At 46.2% G+C, this 16,499-nt stretch overlaps 1 protein-coding gene across 3 annotated transcripts in view; it reads left to right on the forward strand.

Moving 5' to 3' along the window:
- Window positions 1-16,499, forward strand: part of DCBLD1 (discoidin, CUB and LCCL domain containing 1) — a 73,820-nt gene that overhangs the window by 51,700 nt on the left and 5,621 nt on the right. For 2 of the 3 annotated variants that reach the window (XR_004676510.1, XM_034990383.1), the window contains 9 exons: window positions 1,239-1,279; window positions 2,462-2,671; window positions 3,253-3,377; window positions 3,654-3,801; window positions 3,890-3,997; window positions 5,884-5,968; window positions 6,200-6,249; window positions 7,140-7,259; window positions 10,047-10,563. Coding sequence is in view for 2 of the 3 variants with exons in the window: in XM_034990383.1 (XP_034846274.1) it covers window positions 1,239-1,279; window positions 2,462-2,671; window positions 3,253-3,377; window positions 3,654-3,801; window positions 3,890-3,997; window positions 5,884-5,968; window positions 6,200-6,249; window positions 7,140-7,259; window positions 10,047-10,563 (1,404 nt within the window). In the remaining variant the exon portion in view is untranslated. Of the gene's footprint in view, window positions 1-1,238; window positions 1,280-2,461; window positions 2,672-3,252; window positions 3,378-3,653; window positions 3,802-3,889; window positions 3,998-5,883; window positions 5,969-6,199; window positions 6,250-7,139; window positions 7,260-10,046; window positions 10,662-16,499 lie in introns of those variants that run through there. The other variant, XM_034990384.1, reaches the window with a different exon arrangement.

Here is a 16,499-nt window from a genome sequence, read left to right on the forward strand (position 1 = left end):
TCTTTTTCAACAAAAACAAAATAAATATTTTAGTGTCTCATGGCAGCGGGAGCGAATTGAGGCCCTCCGAGTTGCCACGATATCAGGTGCTTTATTTGGGCAAAATTTCAAGTGTAATACTTAGTGCAGGAATGTTAGGAAAAAAATGGAAAAAGCAGTCAAATAGAGGCTCTAAGTAAATTAATAGAACTTGGAATGTGAACCACGTGCACCTTTCTTTAGAAGTTAGGAGAGCTGGATCTTGACCCCGGCTTTGGCACGAACTGTGAATTTCGGCAAGCGGGTCCGCATCTTCATGTGAGAAATGATGGGTGCCTGCCTTGTATTCAGTGCAGCGGGTATAACAGAACCTTTATGTGGAATGGCAGGGCTGTGGAGTCTCCGCGCGAGAGTGGACAAAGAATATGAATGAAAAGGTCCATTCCGGGGACTTGGACCACCTGGTACTTCTAAGCAATGGTCCCAGAGCTTTGCTGGGAAGGTTCTTAGACTCTTGTCCAGACTCTTTCTGGGTTTTCTGTGGATTTCACCATTCAGTACTCTCTCTGTCCATGGTTGCTGGTTGTAATTCAGAGTTAAACATTTAAGTAACAAGCAGTCCTCTCAGATTGTAAAGTAATTGCACACAACAGTGGCATCTAACTCTTCGTGCGTTTCTCGAGTATCAGTATACTGAGTACTATGCATGCAAGATTCATCTTGAGATCTTCAAATTTTCTACATAGTTTCACACTGTTGAGTTGGTGAGGGACTTACAAAAAGGTAAATACAGCCTTGGGCCTTCGGGATCTCTTCTCCACGGAAGGAGACAGCTGCAGAGTGAGGTCGATATGATGTTTGCCTCTGGGTGCACCACAAACTGTAGAAATCCTAGAGTCCACAGGCCCCGGGGTTAATGCCAGCTCAGCAGTAGGACTGTCCCGCAGCGGCGAGGCCCAGCTCAGGCCGGTCAGTGAGATGCTTTGAGTTTTCTCCCGCTGCACCTTGTCATCCAGAGGGAGGGTGGTTCACGGCTGTAGGGAGGAGTGTGACTGGGTGGTGTTAGTAACGTTGCTTCCCTTCAGTGGTCCTGAGTTTCTCTATAAAAGGCCAGTGATGAAGATGGTAAGAGCCTTGCTGGGGTGCGGTGAGGACCCCGTGAGGTGCGGGAAGGCTCCATGACGCCTGGGCTGCGGTGCTGTGTCCATCGTTGTGATCCAGGTAAGCAGCTCACCTCCTGTTTGTGTTTATCATTGCAGCGGTTCCCTGTCCGACAAGCGATTTCTCTTTACCTCCAACGGTAAGGATCCAGCTTTCCTTAAGAATTTGATATTTTAGGGGGTGCCTGGGTGGCTCAGTCGTTGAGCGTCTGCCTTCGGCTCAGGTCATGATCCCAGGGTCCTGGGATCGAGCCCCGCATCGGGCTCTCTGCTCCGCGGGAAGCCTGCTTCTCCCTCTCCCGCTCCCCCTGCTTGTGTTCCCTCTCTCGCTGTGTCTCCTCTGTCAAATAAATAAAAAACATCTTTTAAAAAAAAGAATTTGATATTTTAACGTCTTCAGTGGTGGTTTATTCTCCCATCCCCCTCCCGCGCTATAGTTTAAGAGTTTTGTTTTCCTCCCCCGCAGGTCCCACAGCACCAAGTGCGCTGTAACTTAAAAATACCGAGACAGGAACTCAATTAGCACGAAGTACAGAATAACCTTTCTCTGTAAGCGAAGCTCTCTCACACTTTTGCCCAAAAAACGATGAAAATGCAAAATGCCACTTAGGTTAAGATAAAATTCCTTTCTGTTAGATTTTAGTAGGCAAAGCTTTTAAATATTACAGTTTGATTTGTGGTTATCTTGAATAAAGTGCCTGAACACGAGTGTGTGAAATAGGGCTTCTCAGCCCCTCCCTCATGGAATATATTCTGTGTAAATATTCTCTCAGCATAAAGTAAAATATTTCCAGACAACAATATGCATATGTCTTCTTTGTCCAGGAGAGGAGGGTGGCCTTTATTTGCCAGCCTCCACATTGTCTTGGACATGACAATGATGATGTTGAGTACAATTTACTGATCTTCAGAGCACCCGGATGTCCGTCCTCTTCAAGGTCACAGACAGTAGAGTCCTCTCTGATCAAGTGAGAAGAACCTTCAGCTTTTGAAACACATTTAAGACACGTTGTACTTTGCTGAAATGAGGGTGAATTTAGAAGTCTAGGAAGGAAAATCTACAGTAGGAACAGAGAGACGTCATTTATAGGGGATGCGACTTCAGTGAGGTCCATTACAAAGAAAAGCAGCAGTTGCAAGGGACCACGGTACAAATGAGTCAGATGAAAAGTCTGGCCCATTAAAAAACTAATAAACAGTTGATTTGATATCAGAATGGAAGTAAATCAACTGAATAATTCTAGTTGAAATGGAGTACTTTTTTTTGCTTTCATTTTGTGTTTATATCTGAAACACTTTCTTGGCCTTTTTTTTTTTTTTAGGTTGCAGCAGATCATTGAGTTTGGAACCTGACACACAGATCAGAGCTTCTTGGCAGTGGGTCAGTGAGATGGGAGAACAAGTTCACTGGTCTCCTGGCCAAGCCCAAGTTCAGGGCCAAGACCTGTCATGGGCTTCGGGGGACAGTGGCAAGAACCGTAAACAGCGCGAGTGGCTGGAGACCGATTTGGGAGAGAAAAAGAAAATAACGGGTACAGTTTCACAAATGCAAAACGACGGGCAGTTGAAATTATGTTTCTGAGCTACATAGGCACCTCTTTCTCTACCTCAAAGTATTCTGTGTCTTTTCTAAAAGTAACAAGGCTTCGCATTGTCTTGATGGGAAGAACCTGTGTGCAGATTCTAAGTGTGGCTATAAGGAGTAGATGAAACCTTTTTTTTTTTTTTTTTAAGATTTTATTTATTCATTTGACAGAGAGAGAGAGCACAAGCAGGGGTAACAGCAGAGGGAGAGGGAGAAGCCGACTCCCCGCTGAGCAGGGAGCCCAGTGTGTGGCTTGATCCCAGGACCCTGGGATCATGACCTGGGCCGAAGGCAGATGCTTAATGGACTGAGCCACCTGGGCGCCCTAGAAGAAACCTTTTTATGGCATGTTGTCAGTGTGGAAACACTCAGCTGTGGTCAGGTTTCAAAATGCAAATAAGAAAAATTGGCCTACAAAATGATTTAAGATTTCAAGTGAGAAAAAAAAAAAAAGAAAGAAAAGAAACCTGGTATTGTAATACATGCTATATTGTAAAATCTAACCTATCAATAATATTTTCTTACAAGGAATTATGACCACAGGATCCGCACAGTCGAATTTCAACTTTTATGTTAAGAGTTTCGTGATGAAGTTCAAAAACAGCAACTCTAAGTGGAGGACCTATAAAGGAATTGCGAGTAATAAAGAAAAGGTAAGAGAAACTTGAGAGGAAAGAACTGAGTGGGAGAGTGGGTCTCCAGATGTTTTTATCAGTGTGTTTCCAGAAAACAGATCTGCAGCACCACCTTAGTTAGGTCACGCAGTCTTTGTTGGCAAAGCCTTGCGTCTGCACTACCAAGCGTGTCTGCAGAACCACCACAGACCTAGGTTCCTGGCTCTGGTGTCCTACAGCCAGGTAGGAGTAGGGTGAGAAAGACGGATGCGCTAACCACTAGCCTCTTCAGGTCAAAGTTATTTGATTCTACAGGTGTTTCAGGGCAACTCTAATTTTCGGGATCCAGTGAGGAATAATTTCATCCCTCCCATCGTGGCCAGATACGTGCGGGTTGTCCCCCAGACATGGCACCAGAGGATAGCCTTGAAAGTGGAGCTCTTTGGCTGCCAGGTCACACAAGGCAAGTCAGCGAGTTCCTCGGTTCGGATCGTGCCCTTTGACAGATAGTTGTTACTAATGTGGTTCTTCCAACCTCTTCTCTGCCTCAGGTAATGAGTCGTTGGTGTTGCATAAAACAAGTCCAAATACTGTCGGTTCCACTGAAAGAGAAGATGAGACGATCACAAAATCTGTCCCCTCTCCAGAAATGCCCACAGGTAGAGCAGTTCCTTTTTTGTAGTTTCCTCAGGAGCATAACTGGACTCCGTGTGATTATTACAGTAGCTTCAACAAAAACTTTTTTCTGTCGTATGAATGTCCGGAGTCCGATGGCTCTGTGTGTAAAATGATGTATCTCCACAACTCTTTGGTGCAATATTGTAAGTAGAGAAAGTAGTATTTGCCCTTCAAACACCAGGTAAAGATTTTATGGAAAAATAATAGCACCTCCATACAATGGAATACTCTGCAGCCATGAAAAATAAATGTGTTTAGTAATGGAGGAAGCTAGAGACAGAGACAAACTTAAAATACGCAAAGGACGGGACAGTCCATATAGCACTCTATCATGTGTGCAAAAAGGGATAAAGAGGGGCGCCTGGGTGGCTCAGTCGTTAAGCGTCTGCCTTCAGCTCAGGTCATGATCCCAGGGTCCTGGGATCGAGTCCCACATCGGGCTCCCTGCTCAGCAGGGAGTCTGTTTCTCCCTCTCCCTCTGACCCTCTGCCCACTTGTGCTCACTCTCTCTCTCTCTCAAATAAATAAATTTTTTTTTTAAAAAAGGCACTAAAGAATGAATATATAGAGATAATCATTCTAATATCTCTGGAAGAATGTCAAGAAACATAATTTGGCTTCCCATAGAGGAGGATCAGAGGCAGGAGGGAGAATTTTGTATACTTTTTGAAGTTTGAATGTGTAAATATATAATCTATTCAAGTAATAAACATTAAAAGTCATTTATTTTTTCAGAATATAAGATGATTTGTGTATTAGTTTTATAAAATTCAGAAAGATTAGAGATCTATAAATATGAAAATAAAAATAAGCCATAAATTAGCATCCACAGATAATCACCATATTCCACGGTATCCAATCAACTATATTTATCTATAACTTTGAGAAAAAATGGTAGCATTCCACATACTTTGTTCTGTAGCATATATTTTTTCTCTTAACATTGGATCATGAGCATCTTCCTGTGTTATTAAGCAATTGAAAAACACAGTTGCTAATACCTTTATAGTATTTTTTCATATGGATATACCATCACTTATTTAACCATTCCCCTATTGTTGGATGTTTAAGTTCTTAGATTTTTCCCAAATCTCCACTCTGGTAAATAACACCGCTGTTATTTACGACTTTTGTTCCTTTTGAAGGTCCTTATATGCCCCCCCCCATTTCATGAACTACACATTTCCACTCCTGATCATCCCTTTGTTTTCTTCTCAGGGATCACAGATAAAGGGTGAAGAACAAATATTTCTCTTTTAGTTTCCATAGTGTCTCCAAGTGGGGCCTCCTTCAGTAGCTGTTAAAGTGACTTCCTTTTTTGAAGTAAGAAGACACGGTATTCCGTGGGCAGAGTGAAAATGCTGTCTGAAGTCATCAGTCTGCATTTCCTCTCAGCCCTCCGCTCCAGAGCCCTGGTAACGGGAAGCCCAGGGCTCTTCTCCCCTTCCGCCCCACCCCCCAGCTCCTGTTATTGTTCACGTGCAAAGCCTCCCACCATCTGGGGGAACTGGTTCCTTGAGCTGATTACCTCCGGGCCAGCTGGGTGGGCCAGCTTGAAACCTCCCCCGCCCAGTTCTGATTTTGGAGTCTAATGTTGTCCAAACAACAAGCTCAGAGTAGGTGTCAATCCCTGAGGACCATCAAAAATTGCCTTTTTGGAAAATAAAAGAAAATTTATTTTCCTAAACCTCAGCCAGGATTTTGAATCCCCTCTGTTTGCTTTCTGATATCAGGAAATGCCTAGCACATACTCATTTTCCCCATATATTAAACTGTTGAAGACCCTTCAAATCAGTGTTGAGTTTTAGATTGTGAACTTGGGCTGCAGCTCATTTCTGTTGTAATGTGGCGGCTTCCCCCTTCCCAGGAATAAACATCACAGCTGTTGCTATTCCGCTGGTGCTTCTTGCCGTGCTGCTTGCTGGAATGGGAATCTTTGCAGCCCTCAGAAAGTATGTGACTTGACATTTTTAAGTTTCTTCTCTATGCAAATAATCACAAAACCAAAATGTTTGCTTTCCAGATACTCATGTGTAGAAAAGCAGCATTACTTTGGCCAAGATAAAATGTTAATATATGTTTTAAGAACAAGTTGGGTAGGGGTAGAAAGTATAATGTATTCTTCTCTAAACAACATTTATCACTTAGAAACCTTTTCAAGTAGGATTCTTTTGTCTCTGTAGGAGGAAGAAGAAAGGAAATCCATATGGATCAGCTAAGGCCCAGAAAACAGGTTGGTTTACAGAAAACTCTATCTACGGTTTTATTCTGTCTTACAGAAGGGACAGGTCTGCTGATTAAAAGCATGATTAGGTCTGTGGCCCACACTTACATGGTTAAAAAAATAAGCTCTATAGCCTTTAAGGTAGCAAGCCTAAAAGAAATGGAATATTGTGTCCTATCTCCTTATTTCAACTGGGAGTTTTCATGGCCAGTTACTTTTACTTTTGTTCAGCATTATCCCATCATTTATCAACATTCAGGGTTTTTGGCCATTGGAGTTTAGGCCACCCCAATGCCTGTCACCCAGGAGAAGTTATAAAAGCCCCATTTTCACAAAGTACGTTGTCCAGCACACTCTGCAACTCCAGGCTTCCACAGTATTTCCCATTCTGGGAAAGTGAAGGAAGAACCAGGCAGGGTTCAGGTTCAGGTTGCAGAGAATCCTTAGGACTACACGATGCCCGTGCGATGAGTCAGCCGCGGTCCAGAGAGAGGGCAGCAGGGCAGGACCCCTCAGAATCTTAGGGGCACTTTGGGACACCCCCTCTGCAGGGTCTCAAGAGCCGGATGTGTTGACTCCTGAGACACGAGTGTTGCATCTGTGCAGATGACGGGAAACCATGCCCCCCACGTGTGTAACATAGGGATAATCTGGGACGTGAGGGGTACACAGATACATAGCAAAGGCAAGTGGAAAGCGTGGCCGGAATGCTGTCCGTTGTTGTTGTAATGACCACAGCATGCTGTTTCTACCACATGTATCTGAGGAGCCGTGGCCATGCACTTACACATAAGGTCAGCCGGCAGGAGGCGGTCTGACCCCCGACTTGTCGAGAAACACATCATGGACAATGTGTGTTACACTTCTGAGATATTAGTTTCCTGTTATCTTTATTCCAGACTGTTGGAAGCAGATCAAATATCCCTTTGCCAGACATCAGTCTGCTGAGTTCACCATCAGCTATGATAATGAAAAGGAAATGACGCAAAAGTTAGATCTCATCACAAGTGATATGGCAGGTAAGGGTTAAGCCTCTGGGACGGTGCTCTGGGGTCAGACGTGCTGCTTCTGGGAGCGGGGAGACCAGGAGGGAAATAAGATGAAAACCCTTGTGTTTAGATGAGGCCCAATAAGTCAGTAATGTGTATAGTCTTCTTTCTTAACTCTGCACAGAGTTGCAAACGGACACTGAGATCTCTCTCAAAAGCCCATTCAGACAAGGCCATTACACCAACAGGAGCTAGAGCAGAACTATAACAATGGCCCCTGAGGTACCACGAGAATCTGGAAGCCCTGAATTAATCTGTTACTAAGGTTTTGGTGAAGACACTAAGAAAGAGGGCCTGGAAAGCACAGTTCCTGGCCTTGTGGAAGACGAGCTAGGAGATGAACGATGCCGTCCAGTGTTAGAATGGCCTCTGAGGCCGGATTAGCCATTCCTGAGAGTCAAGCTTCTCAAACTGTCCTTGGGGAAGGATCCATTTTGTTGTTTGCCTTTTAAAAAATTATTTCTAATCCATCAAGAACTAATACTTTTGTAAAATACAATTCACGTGACCCTTGAACAACAAGGGGGTTAGGGATGCCGCCCCCCTGCGCAGTCAAAAATCCATGTATAACTTCTGACTCCCCCAAAACTTAACTGCTCATAGCTTATTGCTGACCAGAACAACCTACTGTTGACTCCATCCTTACAAATAACATAAACAGTTAACACACACTTTGTATGTTATATGCATTATATATTGTATTCTTACAATAAAGTGAGAGAAAATGTTATTAAGAAAATCATAGAGGAAAATACATTTCCAGTACTACGCTGTATTGGAAAAAAATCCGCCTATAAGTGGACACACACAGTTCAAACCCCTGTTGTTCAGGGTCCACTGTAAAAATGAGGAGCAATAATGACATTTTAAAAAAGATATACAAAATACAAAGCTCTAAGCCTTTTATTAGGCTCAGTGGACATAAAGGTACTCTCAAATTGCCGTGAGTTTCTAAACACTTGCTCTGAATTTGTGTACTTGTCTTTTTGCAGACCTGTCTCGGTTCTCAGATATGTAGGCATCTGCAGACCGCACTCCCTGAGGAGCACTGCTTAGCTTCTCGCTACCCATAGTGCATTCTGAGGGCCAGCAGCATCAGGGAGCTTGCCAGAAATGCGGGCTTTCAGGCCATGCCCCAGGCCTACCGACCCCGAAGTTCCCAGGTGGTGCGTGTGTGTATCAAAGTCAGAAAGCTACCAGTGGAAAGCTTGCTTGAGCCACTTCAGGGCAAAGAGAGCATCTCTCCCCACAAAATCCATCTTCTTATTCCTTCATCCCCGGTCCCCAACAATTCTAGTGCTACCCTGTAGATAGAACAAGGGGAGGAAAGACCCCCTTCTCTGTCCTCTTCCTTTCATTGTTCTTTAGCTTCTGGTGCAGCCTGTTGCCCTCCCCCACTGTGTGGTCCTTCTTGGGCACCTTGACTGTGTGAGCCCCTGAGTCTCGCTCTTCCCCTCACTTAGCCACAGTCTCTCTCTTCAGCAGTCTCACCACCCCCCCCCCCCCCCCCCCCACCGCCGCCGGCTTCAGAGCTCCCAATAGAGAGCCCTTCCTTGCATTTTTGTCTCCTCAGTCGCTAAGCCCAGACTTCCCTCGCTTTCCCCAAGAAGTGAGTAATTCTCACCTGCTGGACGCCTCTACCTGCGATGCGAGTGCCACCAGTTCCTCAGTGGGCCCAAAATTGAACCCCTTGTTCCCAACCCTCCCCACGACTGCTCCATACATTCTCTTCCCAGTGGCTTCCCAACTGTGTATCCCAGGCTTCTGGGCTTAACACCTGGGAAGGGGCCTTGGCTGCCCTCTTTCCTCACGCCCCACATTGCTGGTAATACATTTCTCTGAGTCATGTCTCCAAAGGGTGGCCTTTCCAAGGCTGCTGCCAGACCCCTAGTGTGTGACTTACACTTTTCCTTTTTTTCTCATTTTTTGATCTTTCCTTCTTCAGTCGGCTTCCAGGTTACCTCTACCTGTGCCAGTCTCTTCTTTAGAATCCTCAGTAGTTTCTACAGAAGTAGGCCAAACTTGCTAGCAAGGCACTGGCACTCTATGAAGGAGCCTACGGTTAACAGCATACACCTGCAACCTGAGTTCGACCTCTGGCTCCACTGGCTGCCAGCTGGGTGATCTTGGAGATGTTACTCATCTCAACCTGCTTCCGTTTTCCGTTTGTCAAATGGAGTAATAGTCGCTACCTCTTCTTTGTACTTTTTTTGAGGATTTCACTGATAATATCTTAGGCTAATGCCTGGCACAGAGTAAGGACTCAATAAGTGGGAGCTTTATCGTTACCCTCGCCATTATCATTAGTCCCCAACCTACTATTTTGGTCTTCGTATTCCATTAAACTACGCCATGTCCCTCATACTCTGGCCACATCAAACTCCGACTCTTCCCAAGGTTTTTAAGAGGTTGTTGAATCACCGTTCCCGTTCCACCTCCCAAATCTGGCATCTCAGGAGCCAGTTTGAGAGCTCCATGCGGTGTTTTCCCCTTACCCCGCAGGTGTGGGGAAGTGTCATCTCTGCCTTCTCTAGGCTCCCGCGCTGCGCTGAGGCTTCCTAACGCACGAGTTCGGTTGTGTAAGCCCCTGGGTGTGGCACCTCCGCCTTTCACACCTCGGGCTCCCTCACCCTGCCTGCTGCATCGCAGGCACTCAGCCGAGTTGGCTCCGCACAGCACCCCTCTCCGCAAACAGCCGGCTTGCCCGGGCGTCCGTGTGGCACACACACGGTGCGTCTCCTGCGCTTCTGATTTCAGATTACCAGCCGCCGCTCATGATTGGCACCGGGACCGTGACCAGGAAGGGCTCCACCTTCCGCCCGATGGACACCGAGGCGGACGAAGCCGCGCCGAGCGCCGAGGCCGGCAGCCACTACGACTGCCCCCTGCCGGCCGGCCGCCACGAGTACGCCCTGCCCTTGACCCACCCCGAGCCCGAGTACGCCACGCCCATCGTGGAGCGGCACGCGGCGCGGGCGCACGCCTTCTCGGCGCAGGGCGGCTACCGCGCGCCGGGGCCCGGGCCGGCGCACGCGCAAACGCACGCGCACGCGCACGCGCTCCCGGCCGGCGGCGCGTCGTACCAGACGCCGCCGCGCCCCGCGCCCGCAGCCCGGCGTCCGGGCTACGATCAGCCGACAGCCGGCGGCCCGGTCGCGGAGCGCGTCCACCCCGACTACCAGGAGCCGCGGGCGAAGCCGGCCGCCAGCGCCGCCTACGCGGCCCCCCGAGACTGCCTCCAACCCCTCAGCCCCACAGCCATGACTGCTCTCTTGTGAGCACACTGTGAAAGCAACCTGCTGCGGTACCGGGCGGCGGGCTGTGTGCGGCCCTGGAAGACGGGAGATGGGGTCAAGTGTGCGTGTGTGCGCGCGCGCGTGTGTGCTCGCGTGTGTGTCGGCGTGCGCCTGGGTGTGCCTGAGATTTCATAGGATCCTGCGGTGGAGTCCTAGGGACCACCTCACCTACTGTTTACAAAGTAGTGCATCTGGTTTTGTTCTGACCCTTAGGGCAAGAGTCTGTTGGGTTTTGTTGGGCTAGGAAAATGAAAATTCTCAGAGGGCATTTTCATTTCTCTAACTGTGATATTGAGCTGCTTTGGTATAAAATGTGCAATCTGTACAGAGTTGTATTTAACATGAATTAAAGTAACTTAAGTTCGCTTTATCAGATTTTACTTCTGCACAGAGGCTAAGTGGGAGAATGCAGCTGTTGCAAAAACGTGTATAATAGTATGTTCACCTTTAAGTCTATTTTATCTGATACTGTGTTCGCAGCAGGTCTGTTTAAACTTAATCTTGTTATTGTGGCTCATTTCCTTTCCTTTGATAACTAGAACTAAAAGCATTGCTAACATTCTTCTGGAAGGAATGAAATTACTTGAAGCATGAGAAACACACCAGGGTGGTTGTTAGCAATTATGATTGTAGATTAAGACAAAACACAGTACCACACAACCACCTCAGCAGCTGCCTGTTCCTGACTCCACTTGGGATGGGATGTGCGGTGGCCTGTCAGGGCGCCCGCGGAGCAGGAGGTTCCTGCGGGCGCAGGGGGCCTCCCTGCCTGAGGGGCCTTCATCCCACTTTGCTTCCTCCTCACCTCGGGCCCAGCAGATACTGTATGGCTTTCCCAGGCAAATCCACCTTTTCAAACTGTCTGCAAAGCCAAGTGCTGAGACGTAGCAGCAACCAAAACTGCTCTCCCAACAAACTGAATGAAGGTGGCACAGTGACTACAGTCTGAATTACTGTGTCAGATGCTTTTGTACCTAATTAAAAATATTGCTGAGGTCAGATGCCCACACTTTGCATGACTTTCTTCAGAAAATAACACATTGTAACTATGAAACGCAAAGTTATTTGAGGTGTGTTCTTACAAAAGGGACCGAGGCCAAATCTACATAAAGCTTTTTTCTTCTGAGATGGTTGGGAACTGATTTTGTTTCTTACAAAATCATTGTTGTCTCTAATTCCAGATTAGCCCAGACCTCAGCTGTACCTCATGTTCAGTGCTTTTAATCTGTTTGCTTTGAGTTCACTGTGGACGATTTGCCCTCTTTTGCCAAAGAGGAAAGTGTGTGTTTAACAAAAAATGTGGACCAAAAAAATCCTTTACCTAAAAAATGTATTGTGATTCTGTTTGTAGAACTATGACTTTCTGTGAAACTATAAATATTAAAATAGGGTGTTGGAAGTTGACAGACTTTTTGGGTATTTTAGAGGATAAACCGTTTACTTTGTGGAGTTTATGTGGTTTTATATGCATACTAATTGTAATAATAAACTATGCCAAATCACAGTGCCCCTGCCTCTCACTGGTGTCCTGCTGGCCAGGCTGTTGAAGGCCTCTGAGGCTGAGCCTTCCTAAAAGGGCAAGTGATTACAGTGGAAAGAGCTGGGTTTGTTGTCAGACAGGTCTTGGTTCCAGACCCTGACCAGCCGCACAGTAGCTGAGGGATCTTGAGCCAGTTATTTTGGAAATAAATGAAGACCGACCAAGCAAGTGAAGTCTCTTCAAGCTTGCTATAGCAAGGGAGTCTGCCACCATCACTTGCATTTTGGCAGAGAGAGGCCAAAGGGCAGCAGAGGGCTGGAAAGCTTCATGGTGGAATAGGAGGGAGGGCTGCAGGTGTGCCTTGATTGGAGGCTGTTGGCCTGGGGAAACTGTAGGATGGATTAACTAGATAACTGGTTAGGGATCCATATCTGGCTTTCTCTGCTTAGCCGTAGGTTGGAAGTGGAGACAGAAATTAGAGAGGCTATCAGTTAGTACTCAAATCTTAGTGATTTGGAGTTGACTGTAGCAGACATTCTTGCTTCCTGGTCTGACTTCTGCAAGCCTGACTTCTAGCACGGGCTGGCTTTCTGGGCTGGTTCCTGTGGATAATGGGTTGCTTTCCTGCGCTTACTGCTGTGGGTTTGTAAATCAGAGTTCTGTTTTTATATTTGGTCTGTCCGTTATCCATTTGTATATTCAGTCTGTCGTCTCTAACCCTTAGCCTCAGTTTCTTCTTGTGTAAAAATGATGTTAAGCGCCTTCCTCTAAGGCTTACAAGTTAAGAATTAGTTGGGACAACATTTATCAAAGTTTTTGTTCTATAATTGGCTGTTTGTCTAATCCAGGCCCTCGGTGGGCTGCATGTTGCCTTCTAACATTAAAGTATTAGTCCACAGGAATAGACTTGTTAACCGTGAATTAAAGTTATTTTCATCCATCACATTTCTTCCCCGTACTCATGATCTAATCATGACAGAGAGGAGAACAGGACTTTGTTTTGGACCAGCACTTCCCCAGGGTGGCCTCACTGTGTAGACGGGGTGGTTGAGTGGAAAGGTCTGATAAAACCCTACACTGCCAAGCCCAAATTAGAGGATAAGAGCGGAAAATACTATGCCTTTTTCAGTGTTTTGCAACATTAGCACATGTGATAAGGTGAGAATGAGATCATTGTAATTGTCTGGTGTCTTCTATGTTATCAAGTCCTATTGGGAGGCTTTGCATTCTGTCACTTCTCACAGTTGTGGCTGCAACACATCTTCTCTGACAAGCAAGACTACACTGGCCACAGAAGCTGCTGAAACTGCTCTGGGTTTTGTTTCTATTTAAAATTTTATTAATATTTGTAATCAGCCTAGAAAACATCTAGAAAGGATATGATCTGTTTATTACACTTGCTTTCGAATCTTAGCAGAAAATGAAATCAGTTATGTCATAGACACAACTAGAGTCACCATGATAGCCTTTCATAACTACATCCCCGCGAGGCCTTTTAGAAATACATCAGTTTGGCAGTCCCAGTGCAGGAACCGGGTTGGTCTCACTTTTCTCAAAATGCCTTTCTCTCATTCATTCGTGCACCAAATAGTTGCTAAGCTTCTGAGAGCAATGTTCACCCTGTACTTCCTTGAAAGAGCATGCCTAAGCTCGCTGGGACCTTGGAACAGTTGAGGCTGCGAATCGAGGCTAGGGCTGAGTACAGTCGTGCTAGTGGTCCTTGCCCCAAACAGAGCAGTCCAGCCCCGCCCAGGCCCCCTCCCCAGCGCTCTGCCTGCACCACACCACTGTTTACCACCCACCCGCCCAGATCGCTCCTCTCCTACCCCAGGTCTCTCCCAGCTCTCCCTCTTCTAGGAATAAATTCACCTAGAGGCTGGTAAAGATGTCTGCTCTGCCTGTGGTGTGCCTGTGGACTGTGAATTCTGTGAGTTCATTTGTATTCATGTTACTTGCGACCAACTCCTGCATCTTGAACCCTAGGATTCCTCTTTCTCCACGGTGACAGATTCTCAGCCATCCTGTTTTGCACTAACTACTTGCCTCTTCTGTTTTCTTTATTCACTCCTGGAATTCCTAGTGCATGTTCATTGGACCTCCTCCTTCCATTTCCATCCCTGTCTCTTAGTCCCTCTTATTTATCATCTCTTTTATCTACCTGTGCTGAGTTCTGGCTAAACTCCCGAGAGACAATATGACACAGTGGTTGGGTGCATAGACTTGAGATTGTCCGGAGGAGAAGCCGTCACCTCTCTGCGCCCATTTCCTTGCTTGTTCTGTGGGGAGGAACAATACTATCCACCTGCCTATGCCTGGTGTGAAGATTAGCGGAAGCTTCTCAAGCATTGCCGGGCCCACGTGAAACACTGTATAAGATTCCGTATCATACTCCAGTTTACCAATTCCATCTTCTGTCGCATCTGCTGAATCGAACCACTGAGGTTTTCATTTCAGTTTCTAAAACATGTCTAGGTCTGTGGGTTCTTTTTCAAATCTGCCCTTTTTTACACTGTCTCGGCATCTTCTTGGGCTTTGATTCCTTCTTTTAATCATTTTATATTCTCTTTCTGATTGTCCTGTTCTCTTCATCTCATTTGGAGCAGGAGCCGCTGTGCTGTGATTTCTAAGGCTCTGGCCGCGCTGTTCATCGAACTTCTGCCGTGAGAGCGACATCGTCTGAGTTGCTCAGCGCGGCACTCGTTACTTACACGTGGCTGTCAAGCGCTGGAATGTGGCTGGACTGCCTGAGGAACACATTTTTTATTTTACTGAACTTTATTTATTTAAAAGTAAACAGCCACCTGGGGCTGCTGGCTCCTGTACTAGACGAGGGCAAATCTGTGATCTGCCCCCCTCCATCATGGGTCACCCCTCAGACCTCTGTTCACCCCACTCCAGCCACATAAGCCTCTGGGCTGTCGCTTGAACCTGCCGGGGACACACCCATCCTGAAACCTTTGGGCTGGCTGCTCTCTCTTCCTAGAAAGTTCCTCCCCCAGATCTGTAGGGCTCCTGCTTTCACTTCCTTCAAGTCTACACTCAATCTCCAGGAGGTCTTCCTCCTCTCCCTGTCTGAAAAAGAGCGTTCTTCCCAAAACATTTTCTCTCTCCGTTCCTGCTTTACTTTTCTTCGTAACATTGACCACTGTCCCACACGGCGCCGCTTCTGTTTTCTGGCTCTCCTGCTAGACCCCACCTGTTTGTCTGTTTTGTTCCCTGTAGACCCAGCACCTTGAACAGTGCTCCATAAATATTTGCTCAGTGAATGAATGGGCCGAGTTCTTGAGGCTCTGTCCTGTTTGTTGTTTCTCCTGACTCTTGTTCATGATGGTTTGTGTCTTTATATGGTTTCATATGTTTTATTGTGAGCCCTTCCTTAGCAGGGCTTTTCCCTCCCTGTGAAAAACCTCATGATAATGTCCTTTCTGAATGGTTTTGCGCTTATATCTGTCAGGTGCACCAGGTAGGGTTGCCAGACAAAATACAGGATATCCAATTAAATTTGAATTTCAGAGAAAGAACAAATAATTTTTTTAGTTTAAGAATGTTCTGTGTAATATTTGGGACATATGTATACTAAAAACTATTCATGTCCTATATATTTTTATTTGCTGAATCTGGCAATACTAACACCAGGAATCTATCAGCCCTGTACCAGTTTTTAGTTTAACTTTTGGGTCGGTGGTTCCTAGACTGTGCTAAAAACGTAGACCCAACACCGTGTGAGGCACAGGCCCCAGGTTTTCATTTCTCGGGGGAGACTTCGCTGGTCATCCAGGGCCATTCATCCTTTGTTGTCTGTTTTATTGGGCAGATTTTTTTTAGGTTCATCCTTTTACTGTTCCAACTCCCTGTCATGCCAAACTCCAAATCTCGTCTCCTATCTTTTCAAGGTTACATATGCAGCATCTGAGTAACCAATACCCTCCCACAGCCCCAGGATGCTCAGAGCCTCAGCTCCAGTGCTGGTCACTCTGTTTTAAAGTGTCGTCTTTAATTCTGATGCCTGGGTATTGCCCTGTATTTCTTGAGATTCGCGGGGCCTTTTAAAGAACTCTGATTTTATTGTACCTAACATCCCTAGGAACTTACAGACAGGTTTGCGTCTCATCTTGCTGGAATGATGCCTCCCCAGCAGGCAGGAGATAGCGTATTTATTACAAATAGCAAAGCATTTAGAACCATATAGAACTCAGGTTTAACCTGGGATTTAATCTTTTTAACTACACATTTCAAGCGCATTATTGGTGCTCAATCAATTAAACAAGTAGGCCACCGGCCTGAGGTGGCTTTAATGCCCTGGTGGCCTGCAGAAGCAAGCCCGAGTCTAAACCTGTAAGGGCCGCAAGGTTTCAAAATCAAATGCTAAGGACAACCAACGACGAACAGCCAACTAGGGTTAAAGCTATAGCCAATCCGATAATTTCCTTTCTT

Source organism: Mirounga leonina, unplaced genomic scaffold (genome assembly GCF_011800145.1).
Source record: "Mirounga leonina isolate KUSES-001 unplaced genomic scaffold, KU_Mleo_1.0 Mir_53, whole genome shotgun sequence".
Taxonomy (NCBI): domain Eukaryota; kingdom Metazoa; phylum Chordata; class Mammalia; order Carnivora; family Phocidae; genus Mirounga; species Mirounga leonina.